The following is a 20,155-nucleotide window of genomic DNA, read 5'->3' as shown; positions in this document are numbered from 1 at the left end:
TCAGGAAGGTGCAGAAAAAAATTCTTAGAGCCAACAGACTCCTTGATTCCAGAAGCTTGGGAACCACTGGTCCAAAAATCTACACAGGCTGATCAAGTCTGGTATCCCTGCTTGACTTTTGATGCATATTAAAACGTTATAAAGGAGGTATACTCTTATACTCTTAGATTTTAGGTGAAGAGGATAAACTTACATTTCTTTTCAGAAGTATTACACATTTATAAAGCATGAAAGACTCTCTTATATCATCTCCATAGTCACCATCCTGTCAGGAAAGAACAGAAAGGAGGATGAGGAAGTAACAGTGAAGGAAGAAAGAAGTTCAAATGAGTGCTGAAAAAATAACTAGGCATATTTGGGGATTTTCATCTGGAAAACCTTTATGAATTCTTCTTATTCTTTTGTACAAAGAAGAAATTGGAGTAGGCCAGCTGGCCAATTTGCTCAAACACAATCAGCCAGGGGCAGAATCAATGTTCTTAATCAGTAATAACGAAAATAGGCACTCCAGGGCCTGATCACRTAGGATATCATAGCAAAATGAGGTCAAGCAAGAAACTTGACAGAAAGCATTACAAAAGGGAGAGTAAAGGGATATTCCAATGGAAAAGAAAAGCAACACACACAAAATATCCCGGAAAGCAGCTTAAAGAACATGCCAACAACCAGCGTTTTTTAACTGCTGTATCTGAGGTCCTGGTAACTCTACTGCTTTAGCAGAGGAGTAGGTAATGTTAAACTAAATGAAGTGTCATTTAAAAAAAGTGTTCTGATTTGGAAGAGGAGGCAATATAGAATGGGAAAGAAGGGATATAAAGGGGAGGAAGGCTGAAAAGAAGGAGAGGAGACAGACTATCTGACTGGCAAAGAGAAAAAGAGAAAGCCAGTTTGTCTGTCTCTTGGCTCCAAGTTCAGCCTCTTGGCTGYAATGCAATCTGGAAAGAGTCCAAGCTCTGAGAGCAGAAAGTGAGCAGGTAGGCTGAACAACTTGCAACTCCGTTGTATTTTAACCCTCGCCCTGACACTGCAAAAGTGAAAAATATCACCGAGAAAGAAGAATTGAGTTATGATTTCATTAAGCAGAATGTAAACAGTAATTTGCAAACAAAGGAGGATGAGTCGCCTTGCGTAAGCGCAGCACATTCTTGCTGCACTTAAAATTCACCAGCGGCAGTTCCACCCCTTTGGAAAGTCAACCTTGGTGCCTGGGCTGCTCAGCCGGAGCAGCTGCTGGAGCTGCTGGAGCTACCRAGCCTTTTTTTCATCGGCTGCCAAGATGGGAGTGACATGGCCTCCCAACCGATCTGGGCTGCTGTGTTTTGCTTTTCTGATCCTCCTCACTCTGTTTCAGCAGACTGCCGCGGAAAGGGAACTGAAGTTTGTGGTCGTAGTAAGTAGATGGGGTTTCTGTTTCACTGCAGGGAATGCTGCAAGTTGGTGGTGGTCTCGTGTTGAACAAGGTAGGCAACTGCTTTGTCTCTCTGTGGACTTGGAARGAAAATCTACTTCTGCCCCCTTGCTTGCTGAATTTAAGGACTTCTTAAAGAACATAAAATGACTGGAGTTACAGAATTTTTCATCTACTAACCTCCCGTTATCACTTCAAGATAACTTAACTTCTTAGCTTTGTGGTGGAGTCATGAGATCTGAGGTCTCGCTAACCTCTTCCTGCCCAGGTTAGCAGATACTCAGTTGTACAGCCTGAGATTTGGCGATTCTGGCCCACCTTTGTGCTTGGAAGTCAAATTTATTCCTGGTATAGGGTGTTCTGCGATTTCAAAACAGAAGTTGCTATGACAATAATTTTCATTTCAGAACAGCTGAATTGGCAAAGCAGCGTAGTGGAAAGCAGAAAATGGCATTTTGAGAATTGAGATACATGTTGTGTTTACTACAATTAATTTGAGAACCGACTGTTAACAGTTTTTTGGGTTTGGACTGTAATAGTGTTTTTGGGTTTGGACTGTAATACTCTTTGGACTGTTATTGGTTTTAAAGCAACTAGATATCTTTTTGGCATCAGTTTTCCCAATATCTCAGGTTAAAAAAAAGAGAGAGATTAACTCAGTGAAGCAATTTAGATGGTGAAGGTTGTATGGTAGCCCTTTTCAGCCTTATTTCTTTTTTTAATTAAAAAAAATACTGATAAAAATATTTAAAGTGATATTTTCACTTTAAAAAGTGTCCAAATATACCTATGGAGTCACTGTCCCTGGCAGTGTTCAAGCATCATGCAGATGAGGCATTTGGGGACTTGGTGGGGATGGCTTTACGGTTGGACTCGATGATCTTGAAGGTCTTTTCCAACTATAATGATTCTATGAGCTAGCCCCAGAGAAGCTATTTCACTTTGAATTGTCTGTTGCTGCGTTAGGTAGATGTGCCACTTGGCGAGACGCGAGCACACTCAGGAAAAACTGGTTCCTACTCCTGCTTAGCCTCACTCTTGGACCAGATACTACATGATGCAGGAATTCAGCTCTACTCGTTCTAGTCATAACATTCTATGGCAGTATCCTTAAATGTTATTCCAATGGTAAGAGAGAGGCCTGCACATATAGGTGATATCAGGCAGTCAGGATGCCTTGGAGGATGAATTCTCTGAAGGGAATGCGGCTCCTATCGAACTGCAGTGCTCTGTCAAATGCTGGTTCTGCAGAACAAGTGGCAGGAAATGACATCACAGAAATAAAGAGTCTTCCTTGACAAAACCAGCTTTCTCATCACCTATTAAAAAAAAAAAAAAAAAAAAGACAGGACTTATTTATAGAAGGATTTACTATATAATTATGAATTACGAAATTCTTATTTAAACAGTCTATTATCACTGATATCACTGATACCTTTCCTCAGATCGAGCAATCTGCCCACAAGGTTACAAGAGAGTGTTATCAGTATAYAAACCTTTTATCAAAACATGGTTTCTGTATGTTAATTTTATTTCCTGAACTACTCACTGAATGAATTTTCATGGGAAAAGTATTGACAGCATATACCAGGAGAAGTAGTAACATTTCACTCATACAATGGGATATAATAAGGGTCAGATTACAGGCAAGGTAAGTCTAGAAGACTCATTTCTGAGATAATTCAATGCTGCTCTCCAGCTTTACTCTCTAAATTGCTGTTTTCACCTGAGAACATTATTGCACTGTGAAAATGGGTCATAATGACTTTTTAAAACTTTCTTAGGAGAACTGTACAGGATAAAAATACACCTATGTGGGGGGAAAGAGACAAGTGTTCCCTTTTGCTCACTTCCAGGATAGTGCTATGCTCTTGTACTGTGCCTTGCTCTCTCCTCACGATTTCCACCTTCATACTGATTTTGTGTGCTCTGATAATTGACCACAAGTCCTTTTGGCTGAAGCACTGTAATTCAAACAATTTTCTCAAAATCCTCTTCTGGTTTTCCTTCTTAGTGTAAACATTAACCTTCAGTGGGATTCCTGTGTATTGAATGTAAACTAAGTGTAACAAAAGAAAACGGGAAATATCTAGGACCGTTGGGTATCCTGATTTATTGAGTCTGTATAGAGAAGCACTGACCTGTAACTTGTACTCCCACATAGGCACTTTTGTCATCTGTCCTCTACACAAAGGGGAGAGGTTTCTGAAGGAGGGTGGTTTCATCAGGTCTTTCTTCTTGCACCTCAGGATAGGATCCCTGATAGGGTATGATGTCTATCTTTCTAACCAGCCCAGTCATTTGAAACCTTGACTAGACTTGTCCCTGTTTCTCCTGCATTGATAGCTTCTCTGAGTTGGTTGCATGGCTTGTTCCTCTGCCCTGTTGCTTTCGTTTCTATGGCTAGTTCCAGAAGAAGAAACACTTTGGCTAAAGTGGAGTATGTCCGTATAAGTACCAATACAAGTCACTATTCCTCCAGGTCACATAATTCACTATAATTCATGGCACTTCTGAATGAGGATGTTATATATACACTGTGCATGCCATATTCTCAGTTCATCCTCTATCCTGCTCCTGTTTTCCCCAATGACATTTTTTACCTGCCAGGAAAGGAAGCAATTTGTGGCCAGAGTTTGAGTCACATGGCCTTTTTGATCTATAGTGCTCACCCTCACAACGTTAGGAAAAGAGAGGAGAGCCTCAAATCAGGTTCCATCTCTACCAAAACCGAAGGAGTGGCTGCTTGACAACTATCCATCCCTTGCTTTCAAGAACTACCCAAGGTAAAATATTTCAGACAAAAGATGCTAGAGAGAGCACACTTAACAGGTGTGTTTCATATTTATTTATTTTTTCTATATCCCCTCCCTGCCCTGTCTTTCTTCTTGTTTTCTAGTGTCTTCTCTCCTCCCATGTTTCCTCTTAAGTTCTTCAGCTCTCTCATTCTGGCAGTTTCAGTATCTCCTGAGAGGTCAGGAAGGCAACCTGTATGCCAGGAGCATCAAATGCTGAAGCACAGAAAACACCTTAAATGTATTTCAGAATACTTTAAAATGAATTTGAAGAATCAGCTCTATTTTAACAAAATTAAATCCTCTGGGTGTTGACAAATACGCACTTGATGAACAAGTATGTAAGCTCTGTAGGGATATACTTTTTTCCCCTAATAGTAGGATAAAAAGATGAACTTTCACACACACAGCCTTTCTTGCAGTTTGAAATGAAACTAAAAAGAAAAAAATCCTTTGAAATATAGCTGACCAACTGGATGAGTTATCCTTTTAGGTAAATAACCGTTCATTGGGTCATTATTCCATTTCCAAGTAAAGTCATTTTCAAAAGCAGTAGGCAACTAGGAGGTTTGAGCAYGAGGAAAAATTAGCTAGCTAAGAAACTCAGTGCTTCATTTCCTATAGGCAGATTTCTGCTCTCAATGGCACTTGTTTCTCTCTTCTTCCACTTTAATATAACATAATATTTTTACAGAATTGTATTAACTTTACACTGTGCAGTGCAGATGTAAAAATACAATCAAGTACAACCAATACAATCAACTTTGTTCCATGTGGATCTTAAAAAAGCCCACTGCTTTTCTGAAGAGAACAGACACCACTGCTTCTGTTTCTTAAGGTTACAAGTGCAAAAATAATCTTATTCTTTTACATCTCCAGTGCCCATTCAGATTCAAATACTTTTGAATCTATTTTATTTTTTGCCCTCCCACTTCTGTTGAGGTAAATTATTGCTCTGTTGTGGCTAAGCAAACGTTTTTAGAGGTTAACTACTGTGACAGAGAAATATACACTTACGGTTATATTCCATATTCAGAATTAAAGTTATAAACTAGCATTTCAAATTGAATGTGTTTTTACCAACTTTACAGAAATAAAAAGGCATACTTGCTCAATGGAGCTTAAATCTGTTACTCCATATTATGTAAAAACAGTCATTTCATCACGTCAACTGGTTTGAGCAACTGTCAATTACTCATAAAAACACTTTTCTGTGAAGTTGGATAAATTTAGCAAGAAAGCACCCAGCTACGTTTTAACTGGGAATCCAGCCTTCATTCCTTAGTGAAGCATCAGCTGGTTCAGAAAAGCTCATCACTCGCACGTGAGAGCTGTGCCACGTCGGCATGCCTAAACACCAGAGAAATAAGCAATGGTGCAAGAGTTCCTCTCAGTCATTTTCCTTGTATCCAGCTGGATCAGTCATCAGATATTGCAGCTCTTGGCTGTACTCATGTTCTTTAGAGGTAAACTGAGGAATTATCAAAAAAGACCAAAATAYGATATTAGTTAAAAAAAAAGGCACAGACAGAAAAAAAAAGTCTACAGAAGTAAAAGCTAAACTTTTTAACACAGACTTCACATAATTTAAGATTGATCAAATATCTTATTGATTCCAGTAAACTGTTTTAGCTAAGAAAATCGTGCTTTGTAAGTTAGAAATGGAACTTTAAAATTTGAACTAATGCTTCCTTTCTTCAAAGTTCACTTCATTTATTTTTTGATAATATTTTCAATGTGATGGAAAACTTGAAAGTTAAAGCTTTTGACTAAATTCTTTGCTTTTTTAAAAAGCATTCACAAAAGATCAACCACATTTTCAGAGGAGTTTAATTACCAGCCAAAAAAAAGTAGTTGTCTATATTGTTCTACATGGTTTCTACTCTAGCATAGCTTGTTGCCTACTTTAGAAGCCCTGAACACAAGGAGAAATCCAACTGGATTTGCCTTGCAAGGCCAGTAACTGCCACCTGTGAAATACCTGCTCTAGCACCAGTTTGTGCACACTRGTACAGAGAGCAGCTGAAAAAGGGTGTGTATCATAATTAAAATATTAATCCAGACCAGTTTTGTTTACTTAGGGAAAACATAAACGTGAAACACCCACCAGCGGGAGTGGCAAACCAACTAGTGTGTACCAACCTCTCTGATGTTTGGGGAAGAATGATGTGGCCTAATGAGGCAACAGAGAGTACTAATTATCATCATGTTCTATACCAGAGAGGTATGAAGGAATAGATGTCACTTCATGAACAGGTATACCATGCTTCCACACTGGCATTTTCTTCTGCAAAGCCAGGCCACGAGGTTGGTTATTTGAAAAGGCACACGAGCAGAGGCAATTTCTGTAACGTTTGGATCAGCATCTTCAAAGACTGCCTGGAGYCCTGCGAATTCCAGGATTTCACTTCATGTAAAACTTCCATTTTTTTTCTAAGCCTGCACATGACAAACTTAGAAAGGAGAAATCAGATTTCTTTCCGGACTCTTTAATCTAGGTACTGTTTTGTACACTGCCATACAAATAAAAAAATGCTTATTTAAGGTTTCTGATACACAAATCACATTTCTGCTCATACCCCACTAACATCCACCATGCTAGAGTGTTCAGCATAAGAAAGCGAGCAAATTCTTTGCTTTCACTCAAGTTAATAGAAAAAAGAATCCTAYTCTCATGAGTATTTTCATAAACATATGCAAAAAAAAATTAGGAAAGATTAAATAAGCTAACAGTATAAACGTGTACGTATACATCTACAAGACAGCTATAAAAAAAACCACACTTGCAAAATATTTAAGATGTTTGTGTCAAAGTAAATAAATCCTCATATAGCACATAAGCAACTGGTCTAATAGTCAGAGATGCTGAGTGTCCAAAATTCAGTCAGATCTCTTGTCTAGATGCCTAGTTCTGAATCTAATCTGACCATTAAAATTTTGGCTGATTCACTTTAAGTTCTAGGCAGATGAGTCATCATTAAATCCCTATGAAATGATATTTATTCTTGTTTTTAAAAATGTACTTCATTGACACATTGACTAAGCTTCTGYAGATTATTCAATTCATTTATTTGAAAAATGGCACTGGAATTAAAGTTGCATCTTTGTCTTCAAACCAGGTGAGAAGGGAAAGCTAATGATAATTAACTCTTTTTTTAACATTAATTTTATCAGGTTTTCCGGCACGGTGACCGAACACCAGTTGTAAACTTTCCAACTGATCTACACAAAGAAAGTGAATGGCCCCAGGGATTTGGACAACTTACCAAGGTATGCTGACTTCCTTACTAAGATTTAATAACGCTACTATCATAGGAAATGTGCACGTTTTTGATATATGTCTTGCAAAACATGAGTAAATCCCAGCTAGTGATACCTAGTATTARTACTACCCCATAATTCAAACATTTTTATAGCAATATTCATCCGCTGCTTCTACACTGGACTCTTGTTCATCATGGCTATATGATGGCCTTCCTGCAAGCAACAACTTCCTGGGCTGTGTGTGCATCCAAATAGGTGACAAATTTAAACACTGTCAGTACTCATAAAACTCCTGAAGTTCTGATGGTCGAGACCCTTAGGCACAGCACTAAGTGACGGGGTAGAGGAATGACGCCTGCCCACCAGGTCAAATGATGAGTTGACATCTCACCATTTGCCTGGCAAACATCTACCCCCAGACAAGAGAAGATCTGCAGAAAAAGGCTACTGCTGGGGACAGTCTTCTAACAAGGCTGCTTTCAGCCTGGGGCTTCATCCACACGCGCTTACTCTTGCTCGGGCATTTCAGCACGAGGCTTTAGCTCTTTAGCTACACTTGGCACAGGGAGCTCTGGAGCAAAGGGAGGCCGTTCACTAACAGGATGTCAATGGAGACGTGTCAGTCTGAGACAACCAAGCATTTATTGTTCAAAGAGACACTTGAAAAACTAAAACTCAGACACTCAGACAACACAAGTTACTACAGCTTGTAAGTAGCTTATTTTCTATAAAGGAAAGGATTTTCTGCTTCACAACAGCTTTTTGAGTGCTYTTTTTTCTATCTTTTTGGCAGCAGTAGTAAGGATGTACTTCTCTGGCAGCTAAAAGTAAAGAGTTAACTCATAGCCTTGGAAGTGACTGTGAATAAAAACTGAATAGAAAAGACTGTGCAGTCTRAGACAACTGCAGGGCTCCCAAGCCAAAACTAGAAGAATGTTTCTGAGGGCATAGAAATGTAAGCCACAAATTCATCTGAATATTGGGGCATCAATCTCCCTTTCTCAACTTTCACTAACTGACCTATGCTTGTAGGATTGAGCCTAGGTAGCTCCAGAAGCAACTACAGAGCTACAGCCCTCTGGAAACAGTATTTGTACAGAATGAGGCACATTGCCCTTCCTGCTGCACATCTTGGAGTCTTGAAATTTCAGAAAATATTTTCTCATAGACATAAATGGTATTTCTGTTAAAAATTCTAGCTCACCTAGGTAATATGCCAGACACATGGTTAACGATCACAAAAATAAATCTTGCAAATACATGCAAAAAAAAAAAAAAAAAAAGAAAGAAGAAAAGCCTATTAAGAGTCTCCAGTCTCCTTAATCTAAGGTTCATGCGTGTGCTCCCTTTACAGACTGGAATGCAGCAGCTATACGAACTGGGGCAGTACATGAGGAAAAGATATTCCAGCTTTCTGAACAGCACATACAACCGGCAAGAGGTGGGTATCAGAACTGTCCRGAGGACATTTCTACAGCACAGCAGCACTAGGGACTTGTGCTAAATAAAAACACATCATATTCCTTTCACTAAAACAGAAATTAAGGTAACAGCTTTTCTGAAAATCAGGCAGAGAGGGGGATATGTCATGGTAAAAACAGACTGAAGTGTTTAACATTATGCTCCTCTTATGCTCCATACATGTAGAAGCTTGGGTCTTCTACAGCCCTTTCTCCCAGAGTTGAACAGCTCCACTCCATCAAAAGATTTGGCCATTTGTCATAGTGACCCCAAACTGTTTTACCCAGTTTACAGGTAAGGACAGTCACAGCCATGTGAAGGACCACGCTCACACACCTCATGCTGTGAGAAAAAGGTCTCACCTATGGCTGGAGGTGTGTTTGTGTGTTATATGACAGGGATGCATCAGGGGGAAGATACTTCTACCATTTTTGTCAGCACAGGCACTGATGTGAGGACAAGGAAGAAAACTGCTTTGCAAGGTTTCCACGAGAGGCTCTGCTACCCACCAAGGTTATAAGGACCTTCATCCCTGATGTACAGGGAGTGGATCATAYCAACGCACCTCTGAATTTCAGAGGACACAAATCCTTCAAATCAAGTTTTTTATTCTTCTCAGATCAGTTTCAAGGTTAGCCTCCAAAGTGAAAAATACTTGGGCAAGTCTGTGTACGTGAATGAAGCAGGGCCATAGGAAGCTGAGTTGCGGCCTAAGTTCACTGCTGGCTTTCATTTCAGCATTTTGATTTTTTGCAAAAACAGAAATTGAAAAGGAGAAAGCAAGATTGATGAGCTGGATAAAGCTTCCCTCTTCTTTTTAATATTGCCCTTTTAAACCCTAACTCTCTGCCATTTTTATCTTCAGTTTTATATCCAAAGCACAGACTACGACCGCACCATTATGAGTGCCCAGTCATGCCTTTCTGGCCTCTTCCCACCAACTAGCAGCCAAATCTGGAACCCTGAGCTGCCCTGGCAACCCATCCCTGTTCATATTGTGTCAAAATCATCCGACCGGGTGAGTAGTGCCTGGACACTTTCTGTCATGTCTCAAGCTCTTCCAGAAGGGGAAAGAAGGAGGGAGGGGAAAAGAAAAAAAAAAGAGAGAGAGAGAGAGAGAGAGAGAGAGAGAGAGAGAGAGAGAGAGAGAGAAGGTCTAAGGAGTATTTTCTATTCTCTTTGAGTTCAGTCTAATAGGAAACATCAATTCTTGTTCCTGGCCAGCAAGAACGTCACAGGTTAATTTTCATAGCTGACTGTAAATCCTCCCTCTCTAATGCTGAACATCCAACTTGTGATATCCCTTTCTCCAAGCTCCAGCTCTAACATTTCTCCTGGCAAGAGCACTTTTGGACAGTATTCCAAGGAAGCCCTAAGCCTTTACAGTCAGCGTCTGCTTTTCTGAGCACCAATTAGCTAGCGAGGCTTATGGAGCTTAGGTTTGTYTCTTCTGCCCACCTTGGCAGCTTCATTTCTTAGTTTATTCAAGGAATGAAGTTTGCATCAGCCACTGTAATGGCCTCTCAATTACTGCTTTCCTATTCAGGTAGCACTTAGGCAACCCAATTAAAGACAAGGATCCTATTATGCTCCATGTCATGCAAACAAATAAAAAAACTGTASTGCTTGCCTCCAGGTTCATAATGAGAGTAGACCTACCTAAATGAAAGGTCTGACAGAAGCTTTGCTGTACACAGTTCTCCCTGACCAACAGGTTTAGATTTTCATTTCTTTGGCTGCTGTTACAGGGAACTAAGTAAAAGGTTGAACAAGGACAAAAGGCATTGAGTGGTGTGGCAGAAAGGTTAATTTTGTTCTGCTTTTGAGGGCAGAAGTCACTTTGAGGAAATGTGTATACAAAAGCTCTTAAATAACTGCCTGTCCAGTCTGCAACATCAGAGGAGGGACTCTGTCATTAGAGGTGGCTGCACCTGCCCGCCCTTTGGCATTACTCCATTGGAAAGCCGTGCTTACCAGCAGGAACAGGCAGAAGAGGGTTTGGCAAACTGCGTTAGGAACGACAGGATTCAGCTTGAAACTTCCCTCTCTCCTTAAACAAAAAGGAGGATCGTCACTGTTATTTAAATGTGAAATGCTAGGGGAAGTTCTTACACCAGAAGACATGAAAAAAAAACACTAAAGTGGTCAGTTCTTTGGCCAAAAGAAACCACAAAATCCCCAGGGATACCACARCACAGTGGTGTGACCCGTTTGGAGAAGGCAAGCTCAGCTGCAGAATCTCTAGTACCCATCGCTTCTGTAACTGCCCCGGAGTGGGTGCTGAGGTCTCGCTGAAACAACCCAAAATGCCTGTTCAACATGCAAACCATCTGGGAAAAAAAAAAAAAAGGAAAAAAAAAAAGACCAACRCTATCATTCCTTTATTAAACCAAGCAGATATTTCAGATATTTGAGGGTGTTTTTGAGCCATGAATAACACAAAATAGGAAGTCAAGACCAAATATGAKCCTGTGGAAATAAAACAAAAATCAGTTTATATTTCAGCCACTGGGACCTATGAAGACCCAAAAGACAAAAATGGAGGAGCTTTATTAATAACCCAGAGGGGAATAATTACACCACACAGCAAGAGGAATATTTGTTATTGTGTAATTAAACAACATACATATTACTATCTATTGGTGTCTGTGGTAAGCCTCATACAGGATGCATTTTGATATATTAGACACCAAAAAGGCCCTGGCAGTGCATTTTGCTATGTTCAGCCAGTGCAGAGCAGACCTTCTTGCCATTTAAGTCCTGTTTAAGCCATAAATGTAGAAGTTAAATGACACGTGGGTCTTCTTARAAGCCTCTACACAGACTGAATTTCTCCATTGTGTATCAACTCACCTCCATTACATGATTTGTGCTATAAAGTTAGTAGTACTGGGTCAAAAAAGTCCCTGTGATGTGACAAAGTGACAAATGAATGCAAGTTTATTTTGCTCACTCAAAAATTCGGAAACCCTAAGTTTCATATTGGCAGACTTCAGACTAGCTCAGATGTCATCCTTCCTTCCACAGCTGGCATCAGGATTTTTGCCAGAGCAGAGTTTGATGGAGTTGTGAGTTTGCATGATTCAGATCAAATACATACTGTTAGGTGAACTCCAAATGCATAGACTTGGAGTTATKAAACGTGAACTTAGGCAAACTTGTGTACTTAAGCAAGACTGATGCTATTACATCATAGATTTTTGAGATTTCAGAAACACTTAGTCATTTTTACATAGGAGTTCTGTCCATTAAACTGTACTTATAATGCACACCATATTACACTTGAATCTCGGAAGCACTGGAAGCAGGAGAACCYGTTTGGATTCCAAACTAGGTGGAGACAAGCTGCACCTAGCGGGGTACAGAAACTGAAAGGGGGAAATGGCAGCTTTTTAGAATTCTTGTTTCAAATTTTTGATCGTGGAGACTGAATCATTTCTCAAAGCAATCCCCTGASAAAACTGCTTCCAGCCAAGATTTGCTAAATTGACGGAAATTAAGCTATTACAGCCCCAAATTACCAATGCAAAGTCAGGCCACCATAGACMATTTCTTATGCTCACCAAATTCATGAACATGGTGTCCAAACAAACTGTCCCAGAGTAGCCGTAGCAGGGCYATGAATCTCTCTCACAAACATAAAATACTTCAGCAATTAAAAAGTAGAGATGTGCTGATTAGTCCCAGAACTGTCCTAATTTTCCCTTCTCTGATTTCAGAGGCTGCATTTTCCCCTGAACGACTGTCCCCGATTTGACGAACTGCAGAATGAAACCCAAACATCCAGTGAATTTCAAAGTAGAATACAACCATACATGGTAAGACCAAATCAAAAGGAGACAAAATTTAAGAAAAATGAAAGGATGTAACAGGTACAAGTTATGCAACTGTATTGATGGGTTTTGCTAAAATACCTAGAGTCCTGAGGACTCTCTTATACATAGAAATTTAGGCCAGTCATCAGAAAGTATGTTTGATATACATTTCTCAAGTTTGTCTAYATTTTCTTTTAAAATCTGAATTTAACAATGATTTTCTTATGCTATTYAGAGCTGTATGTAATTAAATTTCAATGAACCAACAGACAAAATAGCTCAGGTGCTGCAATTTCCAGTTTTATAGGGGAGCACAAAGCCAGTTCTAAAAATGTGATAAATATCCTGAAACCCAGGAAAATCTCAGTCTTCCTACTGTGACCTTCTAAAGGAAATACTGCAAGAGAGAACTAAAGCAATCCCAGCCTGACAAACACTCTGAATAATGAACATATTACTGCAGTATTGATGAATAACACACATTTACACACTCTCACTCGGTGAGGCATCTTGGATCCACCAGAAGGAATGTTTCTGCTTTGGCCCTGGCCCACATTTTTGCAGTTAGTGATCCCAAACTCCTCCCTGCGGTACTGCACTGGGATGTGGCACATCGTGGGCATGTCCGTCCCAAGTGACCGGGCTATTGAGGACAATAATGTCTCTGCACAACAGTTACTGCTGCTCTCGAGTCAGCCCATGATCCACTCAGCAAAGGCACCACCTCACTGCCCGACTGCACCTGCACGGGTTGGCCTAAGCCAAATTTTTTTTTTTTTTTTTTTTTTTTTTTTTTTTTTTTTTGCGTTTCTTTCTAACTCTTTACCAGCTCAACAACTCTGGACAGTCTCACTGTTCAGAGGCTGTCCAGAGTAGTTACAGCTTGGGGACTGCTGTAAGGGAGAGAGAGAGGAAGAGGGGAATCACCACTTCAAAGCAATTCTGTCCCTGTCATCAAAGATTTCTATGGGAATTGTTTTGATACTTACTCAGTCCATTTGTAAGGGGAGAAGCAAGAACTAGTTTCTTCTTTAATTTCTTCTTTTTCTCTTCCTAAGTTATTCACCTCMACGTCAATTTTCTGTTTCATCATCACACTTTCTCCTGCCTTTCTTTTCCCTTAGTGCCTTTCCTCTTCCTTACTTCTGAAGGTGTCAGGTAACTGAGGGGCTCTCCTGGAGCAGTCTGAAGGAGAGAAGAACAGAACAGAGCGAGCACCAAATTTAACCATTGTCAGGACTAACTATTAAACAGTGGCTGAAACAGAGATCAGCATCTTTAAATGGCTAAAGAATGAGAATTGCAACCAAATCCTCCCTTACAGTGGGTTCATCTGTTTAAAATAAAACACTGGAGTGCTGCCAGTTTTGATGCTTAATGAATCTGTATTCATTCCACAGGTGGTGAGTATTGGGGTGTATTCTTTTTTTTTTTCCCCACAGGATTTTTTASAAACAATGGCAGTTAACACAGGACTTGAACTAAACAATCTTCAAATGCTGGACAATTTCAATCTCTGGAATACATATGACACGCTATATTGTGAGGTAAGAACAGTGATGGGGACTAGGGGAGGAAATAATTCCTAAGATGTTCTTCAACTAGACTGTGGCAATTTGGTTTCACAGGAATGACTGGCTTTCTTTCCTGCCTTTCTGCAATTTGAATCYGAGTCCTACTTTAGAGCATTGATTAAAGATACCCCAGAAGTATGGACTACTAGAAAATTGCAGTTCAGCTGTTGCTTTTTGGTGTTTTAACCCTAAAGCCCTAATGAAGGGCTGATCCATTCCCTTTGCTCCCTTATATTTCTTCCAAGTATGTTGCTGTAGAATTATTTCAGGTAGTTGGCTAGGATGTATTTATGGGCTTTAACAAGAAAAGGAAAGTATTTGCTTTAAATTTGCAAAGAGCAAACATAAAAACCTTTAGATAGGTGTTGAAAATGAGAAGACAGATAGCGATCTATTGTTTAGAAAGTTAGGAGATGATTGCTCCCCATGAGTGCAACTAGATTGCTCCCATGCATGGGATGATTCCACCCACCACCAACCAGTCATTAACAGCAGCACACAAACCTGAGCAGCTGTGGAACATTCCCCCCTCTCACTGATGCACTTACACACTTTCAGAGGCTACTGTTATATCTGTTATTGACTGGAGAGTGACACTCTTCTGTAAATGCCTGTGATGGATATGGTAGATCCTGATGAGCCTCATCCAGTGCATGGAAAAGGCAGGACAAGCTGGAGCTAGGTTATACGCTGACAACCCAGTGTTAGAGGAAGGAAAGAGAATGTGTGTCTGCAGAGCTTCATGCTTACAAAACCAGAAAGAAGTATCCCTACAGCAAGGACATATTATGTCTGCGAGGGATCCCCTTCACATGGGTATTTCCCCTCATCCAGATCACCCCTCTCAGGCTAATCCCCATTTCCACAAAAGGTATTTCACTGGCACAGAATTACAGGCTGCCTTAGAGAATCCCAAGTAGTAATGAGGTGGGGGGATCGTGGGATGGAAATCAGTGGAAGAAAAAATATAATCTTACTTTCATTTATCACCAGGGTATTCACAATTACAGTCTCCCTGTCTGGGCTACCAAAGATGTCATGGAAAAGATGAAAAAGCTGGCAGAATTGTCCTTACTATCATTATTTGGGGTTTATAAAACAGAAGAGAAGTCACGACTCCAGGGAGGTAAGGCAAGAACACACAGTTTCCAGAAAGGAGGATGCAAAGCTTACGATAATGCCCAGCATTCTGTCAGCCATGCATGTAAAAATACTCATGTAGAACCCCAATTTGTGACTAAGAGCATTAGATATCACACTAAGCATGAAAATATGTGTTGGACACTAGCATTTGCATGGGTGAGATATTGAAAAGAGGTACCTCAAGGTACCTGAGGTGTCCTGAAGATAACTAAAGACACTCAAATAGATACTCAAATAGATTAAGACTTAAAGAAATCCAAGGAAAAACAAGCCAAGGGTTATTTGTCTGATGTCAGCATAGATTGAACTTAAGATCCATTTATTCAAAACATGTTCCAATTTTCCTGAATATTGTTTTCCCTCTGATATACTAGTAATATACTGTGCCAWAACTTTGGCAACACATTATTAGCTCTCTGAGAACCTGATGTAAAGCAGTTCCAAAACCAGCCTGATGAGAATGCAAGACAAGAGATCCAATCTATACTGCAAGAGCTGGGATCATTTCTGTGTTCCAAGGGCACTGGACACGACCAGGACATTCATCACAGCACCTCTAAGCAGCCCTAGGAAGGCAGCTCAGACAAGTGAGCTTGAAAGGCCACAGTCTGGGCTATTTGAGACTGGCTCTTTAATGCACCTATCCTGCAGTGATGACCTAGCTGAAGAACTACTAGCATTCTCAGCACCTAGGCATAAGCATCACTGGATCAAGCAACATACAGTAACTGCAGTCTCTAATGCCCACCAGCTGGTAGCTGGCCACATCATGTGACCAGGAKTTATTTTTTAGTATAGAGGGACATTATCAGTTATGTCCACTTTCCCTCAAATTGTATAACATGCATCTCTGCTGCCCTTGTCCCTTTGCCTTTAAGATATGTCTGGACCAGAGAAGGAGCATGAAAGAGCTTGACAAAATTTACTGTGTACTGAGTGACTTGTTGCAAGTAAACTGGTAAAAACATTCCTTCCAAATCTGGAGAGGAAGTCAGCACAGCTCTCACTATTACCAAACTCCAAATAGACAAAAAAAAAAAAAAGATGGACCAGAGGTCTTAGCATAACATAACTGGAAGTGTCATTAGTGTCATTCTTAAGGTAGTTCTGCCTGATTTCTCTAAGTCCTGTAACTTCAGTTGACATGAATGATGTATTTCACTTGTACAACAATATCTATAGGTATGAATTTGTGTTAAGCTAAAAATGAGTAARAGGCCTGAGTAGAGGTTCCCTGTTTGACACCCCAAATCTTTTGCRTTTTTGACCTTCTATGTAAATGCTCTTTCTTTACTTTCTTCCTTTTCTCCCCTTCCATCTTTTCAAGGTGTACTTGTGAATACTATTTTAAAAACTATGAAACAGGCTGCTAATTCTTCAAGAGAAAGAAAAATGGAGGTCTATTCTGCAGTAAGTATCTTCATCTTTGACAAAGGTTACGTTACTAGTAAAAGACCCCAAAAGCGAGTAATATGTTTGATCCTGTAAATTAAATAGAAGAAGATTATTCAGTTCAATTCAGCAACAAGCTGAATACAAACAATATAAGAATATAGTATGACCATGGGCTGTGCCTCAATTTCAGTTGAAACGTTCTTGTGTAAAGACATGTAGGTATTTTAGCATACATTTTCTTTCTGCAGCATCCTGATGTGGTTTCTTTATGTTGCAACTTTCCTTGAGTACTCCTAGCCTAGAGCTGACACATGGCAGAACTTCAACCTTGCATACAAATCCATCTTCTGCTTGGAAGGAAGGAATGGTGCAACTAAGGATTTTTTTTTCTTCATTTTAGTGGATGAACAGGGCCAAAAAAGTATAGTAGTATACTAGCAGTATACTAGTATAAAACCAAGATCTACTTAACTCATTTATTATCCTGTCTCTGGTGATGGCCATCAGCAGGGAGGAGTGTAAGGAAAGAGCCAGCAGAGTGATGCTTCCCCAATACAGTCTTCMAGCAATCTGCAGTTTAGGGACTTCCTGGGCTTCCATAGTCCTTGACAGCCTTTCTTCCAGCAATTTTTCTGATTACGTTTTTAATGTATTTGTACTTTGGCCGCTACAACATCTTGTGGCAATGACTTCTAAGGTTTATTTGTTAAAAGAAATAAGTATTTTCTTCTTTTGTTTGTTGGCTTGTTTGGTTTTGAAACTTAATACTGGTTTAGTTCCTTCCTAGCAAATGTGTTAAGAAAAATGGAGAACAGTCATTCTTTWTTCACTCTTTCTGTGTCACTCATGAATTTATTATTTTTTGCCATGTCTCTTTCCTCTTTTCTTTTCCAAGAGTCCTAACTTATTTAACATTCCCTTTATAAAAACTGTTCGATATCTTAAAACTTGCCTGCTACCTTTTGTCGATGTTTTCTCTTTACGTTGGATAAACGGGAATTCAGTTTACTGAATTTTAAAGGATGTTTTTTCCTCCCCAATAGCACGACACCACAGTTGGGGCCCTCCAGATTGCTCTCAATATTTTCAATGGAAAGCTGCCACCATATGCTGCTTGCCAGTTTTTTGAGCTTTATCAAGAAAGCAGTGGGCAAGTATCTTTGCATATATGCAAAAGCAGGGAGTATTTGTTATTTTGTTCCATCTTTCCCTCTCAGGGAATTGGCTTTCCCTCAAATATTGTAAGACAGAAATTTATTATAAACTGATACTTCACTGAGCAGCTCCCAGGCATAATATTACATAATCAACTGTAAAAATCATGGTTGCTGTATGTGTATGTATCTGTGCACTTTGAAAGACAATAAGATGACAAAAACAGGCCTTATCAGTTGGAAGTGAGTAGGAAGATAAACTTTCCTGCTTCCTCACATAATAGCAACATGATTTCCAAGATGTCTCAGAAATTCCAAGGCAAAACATTTAGTTTATGAGAGTCTGATGCTGTTGCCACTTGAGGGCAACACTGTCCTGTGACCAGTGACCTGTATAGTAACACAACTGGCTCTGGAAAATTGGGATCTGCAGACATCTTTCACAAAGCCTCCCTTCACGAAGAGCAGGTTCTAGTATCGTGTGAGAGGGGCTATTTGAAACATTCCGGTGTCTCTGAGTAGGAAATTTGCTATTTAAGAACTTCTTTCTTTTTCAATCAGGCGGTATAGCATTGAAATGTATTATCGGAATGATACCTCAAAGGATCCTTACCTCCTCACTCTGCCAGGATGCACCTCTTCTTGTCCACTTGAGAAGTTTGCCGAACTCGTTTCTCCTATGATTGCAGAAAACTGGTCTAAAGAATGTGGAAAGAAGGATAAAGTGAAAGGTAGTGTAACAGCTGTTTAGTTTCTATATAAGGCATGTAAACAGAAGTTGTATTAATGGATACAATTTTGTACCTTTCATGTAATGGACTGACCTCCCTTTAAGGGATTTGGATCAGCTTTACCACTAACAGGGAAGGCAGATTTAAATTTCTCTCTGAATACAAAGGGTGGGCTTGCCAACCAGTGATCCTACTGGCAGCATCACTTAAGGAGTGACATAAGGACGTGGCCAAAACTACATCTCCTGTCACTGAAAGTGTCAGACAGATATACAGGTGCGGGCGTAGTGGAAGGAGTCCAGCTCACAGTGGATGCATCAGAGCTGCTATAGATACAAAGTATGAATGACTTTCACACATCTGTAGCTTGATGCAGCTGGACTTCTGGCATGTGTGCTATATACACTGAGGATACCTTAGTCTCCACTACACATCACCAGTGAAGCTGATCCACACAGATACAGCAGTTAGTTGCCTTGGACTGCCAAAAGCAGATGCTAAGCTTGGCCAAATGCTCCTTCTCCTGCCTGAATACTATTTCCAGGAAGGAGGTGAGAAGCAAGGGAATACATGCTCTTTTCTGATAGTCCTGGTCTTTCCCTGTTTCTACAGATACTTAGGGTTCTGCTGATCCCTCATAAAACTCCTGCTTTGCATTAACTACACTTGAGATGTCATTCTTGCTCTGAGAACACCCAGGACAGGAAGCTATGCAAATATTCCTACGACCAAAATATATATATTTATACTTCTGTTTCATAGGTCAGAAAATGCAAAGCAAACTTCAACCATAAAAGTATTGCCATGTATATGTTTGTCATTAGATTGTTATCTAAGATCTTGTACATTTACACCTTTCCTTAACATACTTCTTTACTGTGTTTTCTTCACAGATATGTTTATAGGATTTGATGTTGCTGTTGGCTTGTTGTTCATTGTTGACCTTGTGTTGCTCTATCTTCTTTACCACTAYGGACGCTGCAGGCGCAGAAATAACTATCAAGACCTCTAAAGGAGAGGAAAAAGAACAAAAAAGAGAGCAGCTAGATATTAGGCTTCTCTGGTTTTTACTCATCAGTTACCTCTTGCCAAATGAATCTCCAAAGCATATGCAATAAACCTGAGAAGTATCTGCGGCCTGTCTCTAAAAGACTAAACATATGTAGTAAGAAATACCATTGCAATAAGTTACTGTTGAGAATTTTCTTCAGTAGGTAGATGAACTACTCCAATTACTATCTTTATGTTTTCCACTATTATTAAGCATTACCAAGTCAGTCAGAGGGGACAGAGGAGACTCTTACTTGTGTATTTTTGCAATTGCCTGTAACTGTTTATCCTTCTGCCTCTCTCTTGCCCTGCTCAGAGCCCTTTTTGGAAATCAGTCTGCAATGGRTTTTTTCAGCTTCTTACAA

At 39.8% G+C, this 20,155-nt stretch overlaps 1 protein-coding gene across 1 annotated transcript; it reads left to right on the top strand.

The window, feature by feature from the left end:
- The first annotated feature begins 1,276 nt into the window (after window positions 1-1,276).
- On the top strand, window positions 1,277-19,767 carry LOC112943623 (prostatic acid phosphatase-like). Its single transcript, XM_026034841.1, has 11 exons — window positions 1,277-1,390; window positions 7,378-7,473; window positions 8,822-8,908; window positions 9,794-9,946; window positions 12,648-12,746; window positions 14,186-14,290; window positions 15,311-15,443; window positions 16,788-16,870; window positions 17,899-18,005; window positions 18,571-18,740; window positions 19,634-19,767. Exons 1-11 carry the CDS (start codon window positions 1,277-1,279, stop codon window positions 19,750-19,752), a joined length of 1,266 nt encoding a protein of 421 aa, XP_025890626.1. The 3' UTR covers window positions 19,753-19,767.
- The last annotated feature ends 388 nt before the right edge of the window (window positions 19,768-20,155 follow it).

This window comes from Nothoprocta perdicaria, unplaced genomic scaffold (assembly GCF_003342845.1).
Source record: "Nothoprocta perdicaria isolate Ctin4 unplaced genomic scaffold, notPer1 scaffold_150, whole genome shotgun sequence".
NCBI classification, from domain to species: domain Eukaryota; kingdom Metazoa; phylum Chordata; class Aves; order Tinamiformes; family Tinamidae; genus Nothoprocta; species Nothoprocta perdicaria.
This window is presented reverse-complemented; position numbering and strand designations above follow the sequence as displayed.